The sequence below is a fragment of the Podarcis filfolensis genome (assembly GCF_964270895.1).
Source record: "Podarcis filfolensis genome assembly, chromosome: 16".
NCBI lineage: Eukaryota > Metazoa > Chordata > Lepidosauria > Squamata > Lacertidae > Podarcis > Podarcis filfolensis.
Window position 1 is genome coordinate 18418329 of NC_139620.1, and position 16390 is coordinate 18434718.

General features: G+C 49.7%; 1 protein-coding gene across 1 annotated transcript in view; it reads right to left on the bottom strand.

Moving 5' to 3' along the window:
* PCNX3 (pecanex 3) overlaps positions 1-15792 on the bottom strand; it is a 45508-nt gene extending 29716 nt beyond the window's left edge. Inside the window, exons 1-8 of the mRNA XM_083589659.1 lie at positions 14730-15792; positions 8876-9069; positions 8142-8244; positions 6666-6705; positions 5993-6088; positions 2838-4136; positions 1822-1951; positions 1554-1723 (exon numbers count right to left, since the gene is read on the bottom strand). Of these exons, the coding sequence (XP_083445785.1) occupies positions 1554-1723; positions 1822-1951; positions 2838-4136; positions 5993-6088; positions 6666-6705; positions 8142-8244; positions 8876-9069; positions 14730-14882 (2185 nt within the window). The 5' untranslated portion in view covers positions 14883-15792. The remainder of the gene's footprint in view (positions 1-1553; positions 1724-1821; positions 1952-2837; positions 4137-5992; positions 6089-6665; positions 6706-8141; positions 8245-8875; positions 9070-14729) is intronic.
* Positions 15793-16390: the final 598 nt, after the last annotated feature.

The following is a 16390-nucleotide window of genomic DNA, read 5'->3' on the forward strand; positions in this document are numbered from 1 at the left end:
CACCTCTTTACCCGGTGAATGCATTTTTATTTTGGTTCTCACTGCTGTGCAGTTGTTCTTACTGAGATTTTATGATGGCCTCTGTGTTTCGGTTTCAGCCGATACAGTATATTGTTTTCAATAAGATATGTGTAACCACAACCTGGGACCTTTGGACAACGGGTGAGTTGTACATACCACAAAGAAATAAATACATACAGTTGTACCTTGGAAGTCGAACGGAATCCATTCCGGAAGTCCATTCAACTTCCAAAACGTTTGAAAACCAAATCACAGCTTCTGATTGGCTGCAGGAAGGTCCTGTAGCCAATCAGAAGCCGCAGAAGCCCCGTCGGATGTTCAGGTTCCAAAAGAACATTCACAAACCGGGACACTCACTTCCGGATTTGCGGTGTTCAGGAGCCAAAACATCTGAGTTCCAGGGCATTCGGGATCCAAGGCATGATTGAATAAAATCCTCCTGAGGTGAAGGGAACCTAGTCCTGTCCACAAAACACTGGTGAACAACCTCGAAGCAAGACCTGCCCTCCTGAATTACTATTATTATTTAAATTTTATACTACTACTACTAATAATAATAATTATAGTAGTAGTAGTATTTCACCTTTCTTATTGCAGGGTAGCAAACATATCAATAACAAAAGATTTCTAAAAAACATTCTATAAACAGTTACCATTAATTTAAAATTTTCTTTAAAAATTACAGTAAAAACTGTCTGAAAACAGTGGTCTCGGTGTAAACAGGAACAATTTCAAATTCCTCCTGAAAGTTCCTGATGAGGAACGCAGGTGCACCTCTCCAAGGAGGGCATCTGTCAAGGCTCAGGGAATCCTATCCCTCCCCCGGTGGCAGCCAAAAATGTAGAAAACACGAAGAGGCCTTACCACGTAATTTATTCAGTATTCACAGAGAGAGACAAAGGAATGTAGTATCTATGCCATGATGGCATTGCTCCAAGTACAGTCCCACCCCCCTATGCTGTACCTATTCTATGTCACCCCTGCGCCGGCTAATCTGAGATTTCTGTCTCTGAGCTCTCTGCTCTACTACCCGTAATGCACGCCTGGTTCTGGGAGTGGGGGGGTCAGCAATGCATCCAAGGACTGAGTCAGTCAGCTGTATCTCCCCTGGTGCTTGTTCTTCTTCCCGCTGTTCATCTTCCAATTATTTCCCAGCTTCTGCCCTCTGCAGCCTCTGAACTATGCCCCTCTGCAAACCACTGTTCTGAATCTATACTGTCCTCCAGTTCTCAGGAAGATTCAGGAGAAAGGGGGGGCGCCCCCACCTTTCTTCTTCAGTCCAATCCCTGACAGCATCCCCCAAACAGGGAACTGCCACAAAAAAAGCCACAGCCGCTTCTAAGCAGTTTTCAAAGGCTGCTTCTGAGCGGCTTACAAAGTATGACAACACAAACCTTTGAACCTGAACACCAATAATTTAAAATGCAGAATAAAACAATGGAAGGCTCAGGAGAGGCCCCCTGCTCAAGCACCTCCTGCGGCTCTGCCCCCCTTTTCCCATGCGGTGTTCCCCCCGCCCGCCCCTCGCTCACCGCTCTCGTCGTAGAAGTAGTGCACGGCACCTTCAGACGTGTCATCGAAGTTGCAGGCTTCGTGGATGGCCCCTCGCGGCAGCAGGAGGGAGCTGGCGAACTGCAGGGCGGAGGGGAGGGTGAGCGCACGAGAGTGCGAAGAGGCCCGGCCTCGCTGCAGGTCCTGTAAACTGTGGGGAGAGGCAGAAGGGTGAGAAGAGGCAAGATAATAATAAAAAAACTACCAACTGAAAAAGGGGAGAGTGCATGCATGTGCCGCAGTGCTTACCTGGGCGGGGACCCCATCACTGAGGATGGGGGGGTGGGGTTGCTGCCTGCGTTATGCCGCCGCCTTATGGCCTGCATGCGCTTGATGCTGCTGGACCGGGCAGGCTTGGGCCCTTCCTCTCCAGTGGCAGCTGCAAGAGAAAAGCCCAGGCGATCCTTTGCTGAAGTTGTCCCCCGCCCTCCCTCCGCTGTCTCCAGACTCTGGTGACAGGCAGCTCCCCACTAGGGCTGGGCAATATATCAGCAAATGGTCTGAAACTGGTATGGTGCTCAGGTTGCGATAGCGGTTTCAGGCATTTTGAGCTGGCGATAACATCACGGTGGCCAGGGTCGCGATGTGTTCCCTGCCCAAGCTGCCTGTAAAGCTGGGCAAATGGGTGTGATGTCGCAGGAAGAGTTTGGGGGCCTGTGGCATGAGCCTTGGAATAGCTGAAATAAAGGGCAGAAGGATCTTGGCTGAAGGCAGGCTGGGAGAGATGCCTTGAGGAACCAAGGGGGAGCAGTGCTGCACTGCTGTGGGGAACCAGCCCTTTGAGATGACCAGGCTGAAAGATCTGTAGTTCCTCTCCATGCAGACTAAAGGTGGATACAGTGGTACCTTGGGTTACATACGCTTCAGGTTACAGACTCCGCTAACCAAGAAATAGTACCTCGGGTTAAGAACTTTGCTTCAGGATGAGAACAGAAATCGCACAGCAGCAATGGGAGGCCCCATTAGCTAAAGTGGTGCTTCAGGTTAAGAACAGTTTCAGGTTAAGAACGGACCTCCGGAATGTATTAAGTACATAACCCGAGGTACCACTGTATATGCAAATAAACCAAATATCTTTAAGCTATGACAGCCTCCACCGTGTCTTGCTTCTCTAAGGAACACAGACCCTGGGTTGAGTGCCGAGAGCACCCCGGAATCTGGCCGTGGCTGGGCAGAGATTGGGAGTGGTGTCCAACTTTTCTAACAACATAGTGAGCTCTCCCCTTGGGCAGTCAAGCCACACCTGGAATATCTCAGGGACTCACCTCCTCCGACGGCCCCTTCGGCCTGCAGCTCCCCCCTCCAGCCGGGCTGGTTGGCAGACTGGCTCCGCACGGCGCTGCCCAGTTCCTGCTCCGCCGTCAGCTTCCCTGCGTGGGACTCCAAATCCGACTTGGAGACCGTGAGGCAGCCCGCCGGCTTCACTTCCATGTGGCTCCCGTCCATGCTGAGGACACGGGCGTGGGTTTTGGCGCTGGCCGTGCTCCCGGAGCGCTGGGCGTAATGGGAATGTTGGGGAGGGAGGGTGGCGCCTTCGGGGGGCAGAAGGGGCGGGGGCTTGGCCTCGGCAGTGGGGAGGCACTGCTTGCCGTGCTGAGTGGGCGGGTGGCGCTCGGGAGAGTAGCAGGAAGTGCTGGAGGAGGTGTCAGTGCTGTAGTTGTGCTGGGAGTGCAAGCTGGAAGCCCGGCTCAGGTCGCTGCAGTCGCTCGAGTCCTCGTCGGCAAAAAAGCCCTCGGCGTAAGCCTTACTGTCCAGGAGGGTGCGCATGGGCAGGTACGAGCTGCCGTGCTTGCGGGAGAGGCGCCGGCGACCCTTGAGGCCTAGCTCCTTCGGCCGGACCACCTGCTCCGGCTCGGGGCACCCCCACAGCTCACCGTCGCCTTTGACCGTCTCCAGGGAGTTGAGGGTGTTCTGCGTGTCAAAGCTCAGCTCCCCGAGAAGGCCTAGCTCAGGGGAGCGCAGCAGCTCACTGTCGGAGAGGGCGTCCGTGTCGCTGCCACCGTCAGGGGGTGGGGATATGCCGGGCCCACCCTCGTCTCCCCGTGCCCCTTCTCCGGGGCCGGGGCCGAGCGAGGGGCTGTCCAAGTGGGTGGAGTTGGTCTTCTCGCTGCGGTAGCTGCTCAGAGTGCTGGGGGTCTCTTTGTCGGTGCCGCTGAAGCAGCTGTCCGAAGAGCCGGCCTTGAGGGGCCGCTCCGGGCGGGGTTCCAAGGGCTGGTAGTCTGTTCCGGAGCAGCGCTTTTCGCGGCGGCCGTGACCCCCGGCCTCTGGCAACGCCAGGCTCAGGAAGCTCTGGCTGAGCTCCTCGCTCAAGCTGCTCTTGATTAGAGGGCTCAGCGGCGTGTCCCCCACGCTCTCCGACTCGCTGGCGGTCCAGCGCGGAGGGGCCCGGGACCCTGCCCCAGCAGGGGGAGACTGCTCTGAGGAATCTGTGCTCTGCAGGGAAGTCTGCGCTGGGAGGGAGGGAGGCTGCTTCCTCCCAGCCGGAGGGGGATCTGCCTTGGGAAGAGGCAGCAGGCTTCCGCTTGCACCTTCCACGTCAGCAGACACCATCGTGACATCACTGGCTGTAGAGAGGGCGAGGCAGAGAGGAGGAGGGCATTACACACAAGTGCACATCTCAAGACAGGGACACTGATTAGCTGGCTGGCATCTTAGCCACACCCAAGGATGTATGCATATAAAATGGGTCAGCGGCGGGCCTACATCTTCGGGGGCCCTTTGCAACCAGCAGTGAAGTCTAGGTAACTGCTGTTATCTTCTTCAATGGGGTTGTTTACCACAATCTTTACAACATCTGTGCTACTGACTCTCAAACTCTGGGAATGAAAATTTAACCCTCCCCCTTTTTTAAGCAATGTGAACTATTCACTTCTGTGGTCCTCCGGGATTAGGGGCCCTGAAACTTAAGTTTCATTAGTTTCACAGCAGTTCCACTCCAGAAATGGGAACATGACGGGTAGAGATATGAATCTGGAGCAATGATATCTGAGTCGCTATGGCCAAGCAGAGTCAAAAGATGGTATGTACAGTTGATGGTATGTACACTGATGATAAGAGGAAGCAAAAATAAATAAGCACAACAATATAGATAAAAGTGGAACACAACTTTTCTGCCTAAAATCTCAGGCAAAAGAGTGAAATCACTCCAGAGTGTCACTTGGGTAACTGGGGGGCTTGAGATTTGACTCTCTGTTAACAAAACATGAGAACGGAAACAGCACTGATTCAAAATGGTACCGCTTCCAAGTGCCTTGGACCACTCTACCGTGGGAAGCAAGTCTTTTTGACACTGCTACAGGCCAGATCGCATCAAGCTAGCTTTTCTGAGACAGTCTCGAATTGTTTCCTCATGAAGTGCTCTCAATGGAGTGCTATTTCCACTCACACAGCTGCCAACAGCAGGGCAACAAGTTCCTTGTACTGAACAAGAGATATCCAGCTCACTGTCTATTGACGGCAGCACTCAATAGGTCTACTCTTAGAAACAATCCTATGTGTCTGAAAAAGCCTGCAAGCCACACATTAATCTCCAAGCAGGAAGATTACAGACACTCCTCTTTCTGAGAAGCAGCAATAGGAATATAGGAAGTTGCCTGAGACTTCTACCAAGTGAGCTGCCAGAGGGAGGATGGATCACTCTGGCCCTCTTGTGCTGCTGCATTTCCATGCTGATCATGGAGGAAGAGACTCCATGATTAGCACGGAAGAGGAATGGAGTGAACTGTCTCTCCTCTGTCAACCCACTCACTCGCCTGCGTAGAATTTCTGGTCGCCTATGGCGAGTTGCTTCTCTTTTTGTATAACATTTGCCGGGGGTGGGGAACTGTACATATTATATATGAAAAAAGGCTCCCAAGTGACAGGGCTGGGAAAGATCTTGACAAACTGGAACACACCAGAGGAAGGTAGCAAAAAAGATGGTGATGGAGACCACGTCTCATGAGGAACAGATGGATGTGAATATGTAGGTGCGATTGAGAAGCGACATGTAAATCATCTCCAAATATTCAAAAGGACTGTCACACAGATGATGGCGCAAATGTTTTCTGTTGCTCCAGAGGGAAGGCCCCAAACCAAGTTACAGGAAAGGGGATTTTGACAAAACATTAGGAAGAATTTCTGAACAGTGCAAGCTATGCAACAGTGGAATGGTGCTATGCCTTAGAAGGTGGTGCATTAGAAGATTTTAAGCAAAGGCTGGGTGGCCACCTTGCAGGGGTGTGGTAATTGTAAGGGATTGGACCAGATGGCTGTTGAGATCCTTTGAAACCCACTGCCAGTCAGAGCAGAAACACTGGGATAGACATACGAACAGCCCAGCTTGGAAGAAGGCAGCTTTGTAAGTCTATAAAACTGCTTCTTCCCGTCTCGTTCAGGGCCTCCCTCCTTCTCGCCCCACCAACCACAGCCAGGGACCTACCACGGTTCTCGGGGGAACAGTGCTGGAGCATGTCCCGGTCAGCTGCCGTGACAATGACGTTGTTGCTGCCTTGCTCACGCACGAGTTCTTTGATGTCTGTAGGATGAAGCAATAGGAGCTTGAGAGACATTTCCCCACTGCAGACAACCCACCCTCTCACCACCCCTCATACATGCCTCCAACCTCAGCTATAAAACCAGGGCTCTTTGCTCTAAGGCAGATGAGGGCATCTCTTCTCTACCAAGGTCCACGTTCCCTTGGGCATAATCTGCTGGGGGCTGCATACTGGTCACAGGCAGTGCAGCCCCCTTCCTCCCCCCTTACATGAAATTAAGCCAAGGGCCAGATCTAGCCCTAGGGCTGCAAATTGCCCCGCCCCTGCTTCAAGGCACATGGCTGGAGAAACCCACCACCTCCTGCCGAGCTCAGGAGGGTGAGATCATCAGGGCCACTTTCTGCCCCTATTCAGAAACTCATACATTGGAAAGCAACCAGAAAAGGGCAGAGTGCCCGCAGAATTGTAGTGCTGGGAGGATCAGGCACAAGTCCATTTGCTGCAAAGGCGCCTTGTGCAGAGTGGATTTCTCCCACCCCTCCCCTGCCCCCGATTTATAACTGAAATGAAGCCATGGTGTCATGTTTTGGACAGAATCGACAGAGAGAATAGTCTCACCTCTTATAGGCCTCCCGTCCTCCAAGTGGGGCAGCAGGTCCTAAAAGGCAAAGAGAAAGATCAAACTGCTATTTCACAGAAAGATTATTGAGGGAGGGCAGGAATGAAAGCTGGACCTCCACGCCTTTCAGAGTGGCCAAAGCTCAGTGTGAGTGTAGCACATGCAAAAAAATCCCAGGTTCAATCCCTGACATCTCCAGGCAATGGCTGGAAGAGAATCCTGCCTGAAACCCTGGAGAGCTGCTGCCAGTCAGTGTAGGCAATACTCTGACTCAGTAAAAGGCAGTTTCCGATGTTCGTAACACTCTCTTGATGAAGTCTGAGGTCCAGCTGGAGGGCGGTGGGGGCACTCTTCATGCGAGGATCTCTCGATCCTGTGCTGAAGTGCAACCAACCCCCTGGAGGGCCACACACCCGACCCCTTACCCCACTGCTCCCGTGCAGCACTTAATTTCAACCAGAGCATTTGAGGGCTTATCTAGAGTGCCTCCCTGCTGAAAGGCAGGGCTCAAATGCTCTTATCATTGCTGCTGTTCTCGTTTTGCATTTATTACACATATTCTGCTTTCACTTGAATGAGTAGCCCCTGGGAGTCCTGGGCTTCTGATCAGGTTTGCACCTTCCTTGTGGGATGGCAGCATCGGCAACTGCCAGGCCACCCACCTGAAAACTGGGGTGTCCCTAAGTCTGCGCATGCTGAGTTAACCTTAGCTACATCTTTTACGTACACAAGATAAAGGAAAGGCTACAACACTGGGGGCTTTGGGGGTGGGGGGGGGGAGAGGAAAGCAACTGTGGGATAACATGGTCAAGGTCATCCCCCCTCTCACAATGCTATAACCCAGGGTCATCCAAGGAAGCGGAGTGGTGGGATATTCAGAGCAGACCAAAGGGAATACATCTTTACAAAGCACGTAAGCTAAATGATGGCATCCACTTCCCATATGATGCAGTGACGACCACTAGTTTAGAGGCCTGCAAAAGGCAATTAGACAGACCAAGGAGAAGGCTGTCCAGGGCTACTAGTCCCATTGGCTGTAATCTGCCTCCAGATTACAGGCAGCCTGACGCCGCTGAATGCTAGTCACAAGTGGGAGAGGGCTGGCCGCTGGGGGAAGCAGGATAGGCCACTGATCTGATCTAGCTCTTACAAGATTCTGCAATGCACAATCCAGGCAGGCGAGAGCCTGGCATCTGTCCTTCTGTACTCTGCAAATAAATCCTAGAGTCGCAGAATGAGAAGACAGCAGACAGTGCAATTCCACAAAACACCTTCCCAGCAGCATCCTATGCCATCCTGCCCCCCCAAGCTTCCAAGGAAGGTGGCATGTCTCAGCAGCTCATTCTGCGGTGCCAGGTCCAGTGCTGTCCCCTTGATCCTTTCTCCCGCCAAAGGGGATGACTGCGGTCCTGATAACGCCACCAGTGCTCTTAGCCCCCATTTCCCAACCCTTAGAGAAGCTTCCTCGCTCTTACCATGACCTGGTTGAAGCCAAACACAGAATGTTGGGAACTGCATCTCACCGGAGGTGTGGAGCTGACCTTCCGAAACACTGTCATCTCCACCCCGCCAGGGTCTCTGCAAGGAGAGAGGAAGAGGAATGGATCAGGGCCAAGATTAAAATTATAAACAATACTGATTGGTGAGGGGCTAAAGCTCAGCAGTACAGCATCTGCTTTGTATGCCGAAGGTCCCAGGTTCAATCCTCAATGGCATATCCAGGTATGTCCCCTGCCTGAAACCCTCAAGAGCCACTGCCAGACACTGTAGACAACGCTGACCTAGTTGAACCAACGGTCTGGCTTGGTATTGGGCAGTTTCTTAAGTTCCTATGCTGCTAAATGGGATTTGTTAGACCACAAAGCTAAATTCTGTCCCCAGCTGACGGAGGCAATATGCTTCTAGATACTCGCTGCTGGGAATCACAGGTGGTGAGAGTGATGCTACACTCGGATCCCGCTTTTGGGCTTCTTGTGGGCATTTAGCTGTCTGCTTTGAAAATAAAACACTGGACTAGATGGGCCTTTGGCCTGATCTAGCAGGGCTCACTTTATGTTTTGAAGCAACACTGTCACATCAAATAAGAATAAAAAAAAATAATCTGGCCAGTAACGGAATACAGTACAAGGAGGACAAGAAGAGAGGCAGGGCAAAGGCAAGTCGCCCTACCACAAGAAGCTGAGACGTACCCTCTCACACCCCTGCTCACCTGGCCAAGTTCCCCTCGTCCGCTGCAGCGCCATCGTCAGCCTTGGCACCATCCGCGAGTGCAGAGTTCTTCTCCACAATCTCACCCTGATCAAACATGGTGTGCAGGCGGTAGTTGATGGTCTTGACTGTGGTGAAGAAGGTGGCAACCACCGCGCAGTAGACACCTGCCACCACGATACTGGGAGGCATCACCTGCCAGGGAAAAAGATGGCTGTGCATAAAAAGGAGTAGATAAAGATACCGCAGGCATTAGCATCCACGTTAAAGAAATCAACAAACCACTTTGAGTGCGCTGTTCTGAAATGCGCAGCTTTTTAGTGCATGTATTAAAAGTAGCCGGAAGGAAAAAGGTCTACATTATTGTAATGAAAGGGAAAGGCATGATCCAACTTGAAGGGAATTGCAGAGTTTTGGGGCTACCACTGAGAAGGTCCCATCTCTTGTGCACACCAGCTTAGTTGATCTGAAGAGCAGGCATTCAAGAAAGATCTTTGAATCAGATATTTAGTGCACAAACACAATAGTATCCAGTCCCAAGCCATTTAGGATCTGGAAGGTTAAGACAAGCACTTTGAATTGAGACCAGAAACTATTAGCAGCCAAGGCAATTGGCTCAAAAATTGGAGCTATGCATTCAGATTTTCTAGCCTGTCTTTTCCAGGCAGCAGCATTTTACACCAGCTGCAACTTCCAGTATATTTTCAAAGGCAGCCCCGCAGGAAGTGCATTGCAGCAGCCCAATCTGGTGGCCGCCCAATGCCCAGCATAGGTTGCATAAAGCACACACACAAACACTAGGCACCTGTTCTTTGCACAACAGAAACCGATTCAGAAGCACACCTGAATATCCGTGCCTTTGTAACTTTCGAACAAACACAGTTCAAATGGCACAGTACTTCCTTGGAACCAATTCACGTTCAGAATGACAGAAGTGAGCTTCTGAGCTACACAGAACTCTTTTTCAGGTGCAGGTATTCGAAGCAAAACATTTTTTAACTGTGAGAATGTAGAAGGCAGTGTTGTAACTTCAAGTTGGTGCACACACCATGAGTGAATGTTTTAATGTTTACGTTCAACTCCCACGCCTGGTGAAAAGAGCTATGTTTAACTAAACAGCTCCACTGAGCCTGACTGAAGCTATCTGCACAAAGAAACTCGTCATCTTTTTCAAAAGAATGCTGAGAACACCAGGATGCTCAATTCCCTCACCAGATGCAGAGAGAGCTCTAAGGTTAACGGTCCAGAAAGAGGTATCACAGTTCAGTGGAGGAGCATATACTTTATACCAAGAAGGCCTCATTTTCAATTTCCAGCATCTCCAGTTCAAAGTATACAGGAAGCACTCTTTTCTGCCTACGAACGGGACAGCCACTGCCAGTCAGAGTTGATGACAACAACACAGTAATAATAGTAATCATAGTAATAACAACTTTTTGCTTATACCCTGCCCATCGGACTGGGTTGCCAGATACCTAGATTCCCAGTTTAGTACAGAGAGTCTTCTGAGCATTATTCAGACTGAGGATTTTGCTTTGCAGACTTGCAGCGGCAAAATCCAAACAGGACACTGGTGAGCAATTTGCTTTCAGCGGTGATGCTTTGCTAACAAGCCTATTTTAGTCCCAAAGCTGGAAAGAATCTACTGGAATGCATCATCTACGGCATTCTTGATTGGGCCACTGAAATTCCCACACCTGAGCAACCCCATCATGTCTCACCCCAAAGACACTTTGCAGCGGTGACTCAGAGAAATCTGGCCATTATTAAGTGAAGCTCTGACAGCCGTATCCCAGAACCCCTGATTTCCCTCCATTCCCAACTGCATAGAATGGGCCTATACCCACTTGAGCCCTACTTCAAGGTGCTGGGAACTGAATCTGGGACCATCCTTCTGCATGCAAAGCAGATGTTCTACCACTCATTTACAGCCATTCCCCATAACTCTGTATAGGCACATAGAAAATTGCCTTATACCAAGTTAGACCACTGTCCAACTAGAACTGTCTACACTGACTGGCAGCAGCTCTCCAGGGTTGTTACCTGAAAATTGACAAGAAATTAACACTGACGAAGCAGGTTCAGAAGTAGCATTGACTTTCCAGACCTGTAGTGAAAACATTGCTGGGAGAAGGCATTTCAAGCTTCCCCTAAGCAACACGAACAATCCTTCAGGATTCAGCCTTCTGCAGAGATTTGGGGCAGGGGAGTCAAAGTCGTCGGGCACCAGGTAGCACTAGCCATGTACAGATACCCATGCCACTAGGACCCGCTCCCCCCTCCTCCGCACCAGCCGTCCAGCTCCAGTTTCACACAGCATCTTCCCATTATGATTCTCACATGCTTGGCAAGGAGCAACTGCAAGCAGCAAGGCGAGACTGTGCCTGACACAATAACTAAATTCCCAGGGCTTGGGGTTTCTTTATTATTTATTTATTTACTTACTTACAGTGTGCTTATACCAGTGATCAAAATTTGCCAGGTGCATTTTGCAACTGGTGCAGGTCCAGCTACAATCATGTGGAGATCTCTGGATGCCAGGTTGGCTACTGACCTCTCCATCTGGCTGGCCCTTCCAGCTTTCGTAAACAGGCAAGCAGAAGAGCTTATTCACTGCGTTTATGTCCCACCTTTTACTCCAAGGAGTCCATGGTTCACTCCCCACTCCTCAGTTAATCCTTACAACAACCCTGTGAGGTAGATTAAGAGGCTGTGACTGGCCCAAGGTCGTCCGGTGAGCTTCATGACTAAGTGGGGATTTGAACCCTCATCTCCCAGGTCCTAGTCCAACACACTAACCACTTCACCACACTGGCTTCCTAGAGGTCTACTGTTATGGGGCAGCGCTCGCTCTCTCTCTCTCTCTCTCTATCTATATGTTCTCTCTATATAATACACATGTTAAGTTTTCAATTTTACAATTACATCATTTTCCATTTTTATACAATAGATCTTTTAGACTTCCCACCCAGCATTCCATGGCAGTTCTTTATACATCTTGCATAGCTGCGTATACATTAGTTCCTCGCCTTATTTTCTACATTCTCATAACCTTTATATTGTATTGTCAACTGTTGGTCACAAGGTATCCCCTACCTGGAATTAAGTCAGTAAATAAATATGGGGAAAGCAAAATGCACTTAGAGAAGTACTGTATCTGAAATGTTTCCCTTGAAGCTTGAGTTTGTTTTAATTTGGATTGTTTTATTTAAGGTTTTAATGTTTTGTAAACTGCTTTGAGATTTTTTTCTTTAAAATATAGAAATGAATTTAATAGTAATAATAATGATAATGATAATAATGATAATAATGATAATAAATAATAATAATAATAATAATAATAATAATAATAATAATAAATGTCACTGTAAAAAAAAAAGGTGGCTAAGCATTCCATTTTGGCAACCGTAACCCAGGTTTAAGGTGACATTTGGCAATTAGCTTATATACCTGAGTTTCTAACACTGGTTTACATCACTCATCAACAAAGTCTTCTGGGTGTTTGCAAAACTGAGGAATCAGCAAAGCACAAACATAAAATCAACCCATGCCAAAAAATGTATTAAAAATAGTATCAAAGCAACCAGTATCAAACAGAACACAGCATAAAGTTGTGCTCTCTGGAGGAAAGGTGGGATGCAAATGTAATAAATAAACAAATAATGACCGGCTAGAATGGAAGCAGTTCAGGAAGGGCTGGATTAGGCCCTAGTCCTGTTGCTCCCTCCAGTGTTCGAAACTCCCATTGTTCTAGGCGCATTTTGCAACAGAGAATTTCATTAGTGCGAGCAGTTTCTGAGCTCTGGGCGCAGTACTGCACCTACAATTTCAGATTAAAACTGCAGAGTGGAAGGAAAGGAGGACCTTTTTCTGCCTGCCCACTTCCAGCTACTATGAAGGCTGGAGAAGAGACCCTCCTAAGAATATTATGGAGGTGGGCAGGGGAAGGACTAGACCATCTGAAAAATAAACATAATATTTTAGCTGCAATTTATTCATTTTCAGCTTTGTATTCTGGTTATAAAAAAGTGCACCTAGACATTCTGTTGTTGCACCCATAACCTAGGTTTAAGGTGCCATTTAGCTCCTAGCTTTCCTATCTCAGTTTCTAACACTGGCTCCCTCTGCTGGTTTCTGATGGAATGGTTGGGAGTTACCATGGTAAACAAGATGCAAGTCTGATCCAGCAGGGTTCTTCCTATGTGATAAGCTCCATTAACACACAAACACACACACTTGCTATTTTGCCAATGGCAACTCCCCTCCCAAAGTGCATATCGGTTGGAAGGATTTTTGCCAGAACCGGGAGTGTTCTGTAGTGCAAATAACCGCTACTACCCACCCCCCACCCCCTAAACCTAGTTTTGGTCCTCAGAGTCTCTGCTCATTACACAGCAATATTAAAAGGTAAAGGGACCCCTGACCATTAGGTCCAGTCATGACAGACTCTGGGGTTGCGGCGCTCATCTCGCTTTATTGGCCGAGGGAGCTGGTGTACAGCTTCCGGATCATGTGGCCAGCATGACTAAGCCGCTTCTGGCGAACCAGAGCAGCGCATGGAAACACCGTTTACCTTCCCGCCGGAGTGGTACCTATTTATCTACTTGCACTTTGATGTGCTTTCGAACTGCTAGGTTGGCAGGAGCAGGGACCGAGCAACAGGAGCTCACCCCGTCGCGGGGATTCAAACCGCCGACCTTCTGATCGGCAAGTCCTAGGCTCTGTGGTTTAACCCACAGCGCCACAGCAATATTACTTATCTGGTAAAACTGCCAGGACTAGATTCTGGCTTTTGGTTTGTACGTTTGCAACTGGGTCGGCAAGGGATTTGTAAATGAAGTTCAATGCGGAACTATTAAGAAAACTGTATATGTTTGGCTTGCAGAAGAGAAAATTAATGGTGGGAGGGGGGGAGAGATGACAGCATTTTTCAAATATCTGAAGAGCTGTCATGCAGAAGAACATGGAGCAGGCTTGACCCCTGGTGCTCCAGTGGACAGGACTTAAACAAATGGGTAGTAACTGCAGGGAAGCAGATGGATAAACATTAGAAACAACTTCCTAACAGCAAGAGTGAAACTGACTACTTCAGGAGGCAGTGAGTTCTCCTTTGCTAGTGGTATTTAAGCAGAAGCTTGACAGCCATCCATCAATGTAGGCTGTAGTTGAATCCTGCAGCACAGAGCCTGCAGGAATAGATGACTTCTGTGAGAGCTAACAGCTCAATTTCTTCCCTGGATGATTCCTGAGAGACAAGTTCTCAGATTTCCTCAAACAAGCACCAGGATGGCATTGCTTGGAAGCCATGAGAGCTAGAAGCTGGTCTAAAAAGAGAAAAGGCTGGTGGGGGGGTGGGAAGAGATATTCCACTCCATGTTTTTAGTTAAGTCACATTAGACAATCAGTCAGGCATTGGACTCTTCCATCTTGGACCTGAAATTCAAGGCATTCCAAGCCACTTGTCCATCCACCCATCTTGAAATTCAATCAGTAATTATTCCTTTCTCTGTTTAAGCTTCTCACTTCAAGCTTCTCACTTTGCAAAGACAACATTATCTTAACTGCAAGATTCAGGCTATGAGAGTAAACGGAGAGCCGCCACTGGGATTAATTGATGCAAGAAGCTGAAATTTCAAGAGCTTCTAACGTTCTTGTCTATACAGTACCTTTGTGCCTTGAAAGATAACAAAGAAATGTGTGAATAAATAAGGAGGGAAAGCTTCTCCAGGTATAAGCAGCAGCAAGGCGGAAGGCTCCTGCTGTACAGCCCTTTTTACCCTGAAAAGTGCTACAGACGTTAACACCAACATACCAACACTCCCCCCCCCCCGCAGCCTACTGAGACCCAGACTCACCATGTACAGCAGGAAAGGGAAGATGAGCAAGAAGATCCAAGTATAGAGGTGGAAGCAGTTGGAGAAGGTGCTCTGGTGTGGGTCAAAGAACCAACCACCAGTCAGTGAAGCCCAGACGCCCTGGCGTAGGATCTGCAGGACCTGCGACCCCATGTCCACGGTGGGGCCGCCTCTTCCTCCTCCTCTTCTTCCTCCTCCTCCTCCTCAGGGAACACCACTGCCCAGCTGGCACTCACAGATTCCTTCATCAAGGCAGCTTGAGGCCCATGATCCACAAGGCCTGGGGAATCCAGAACCCTCTCCTCCCCACTTTTGGGTCTTACTTCAGCTCTCTCTACAAACCCTTTCCTATAGCAGCAGGGTGGGGAGAGGGGGGCAATTCACCAAAGGCCCATGCTCCCCATTCAGCAAGGCAGGTTCGCCACACCACTATCCCCCCCTCCCGCTCTGGGCAACCATCCCCCCCCTCCCCAGCCTCCACTGTGGAGAAGCTTCTTTCTCCACTATCTCCACTATGAAGGCTCACTATGGAGACTCATGCCATCTTGGCTTCAAAAGATGGGGCTCTGCCAGGGCACCTTGGTGGATCTTCCCAAGGGCTGCAGTGGGATTCCTGCGCCTCTGGAATGGGGGGAGGAGGGAGGACGACGGCAAAATGGGACCACGCTCGATATGGCACAAGCTGCTCCAAAACGCTAACTAGTGACGGAGGGAACCCCAAAACCAAGCCAGCCTGCACCGGAAATGGCCCCCGGGGGTGCTAACTGGGGGTGCTGGCCCAGGCAGGAAGAGACAGCCCCGAAATTGCTAGGGGGCCCCTTGGGTATAGAGCAAAATTAAGCCGGAGAACGGCCGCCCCCCCCTCCAAAAAATATAAAAGGGAGTCAAAGTCCAGTTCACTTCCGGGGTCAAAGGTCAGCTCTACTTGGCCTGAGCAGAGAGGGGCTCCCGGTGCCTCAACCTACTCAGGGGCTGGGGAGGCCGGAAGAGGAGCCCGAGAAGCAGCAGGAGCAGCAGCCACGGCACCGCGCATGCGCCATCCTCTCCTGTTTCCCCCTTGCAGGCAGGAAGTAAAAGGGAAGGGTCAAGAGGGAGAGCATGGGTGGGGGTGTCGCTCTTGACGGGATCGCAGATATATGAAAAGGGTAGAGAGATACATTTCGGTTTCAGAACGGGAAGTCAGTGAGGTCTGTCTCCGCAATTAAAAAAAATCCCAATACTGTATTTTACTGAAAAGTCCCCTTGGACTATTAAAAAATAAAAGGAAAACAGATACAAAGATAGGAGTGACTCGCTTTTTCTAGCTCGAGGTTTTCTGCGCGTAGGATTTTTGGTTGTGTGAGTTTTTCAATATCTGTAAATGCTGCGAGTGACGGGGTGGAATTCGCGCTGAATAAAACCCGAGTAAGAAAAAAGCACGAGCTCCTTTTTGCTGCTGCCCTTCGTCCTGCTGCGGGAACTTTGTTCTCCAGTCACGGTCACAATCCTGGATTTCTCTAGCTCCAACGTCTGCGGCGGGAAGAGGACACTTGAAAAGCTTGTTCAATGGGAACCTGAAAGTGACTTATCCAGAGGAACTGATGGTCCTCTTTCATTTTAGCCTCTATGAAACGAGGAGGCGCCTTACGCACACGTTGACCTTCCTAGGCATGCGCACATAG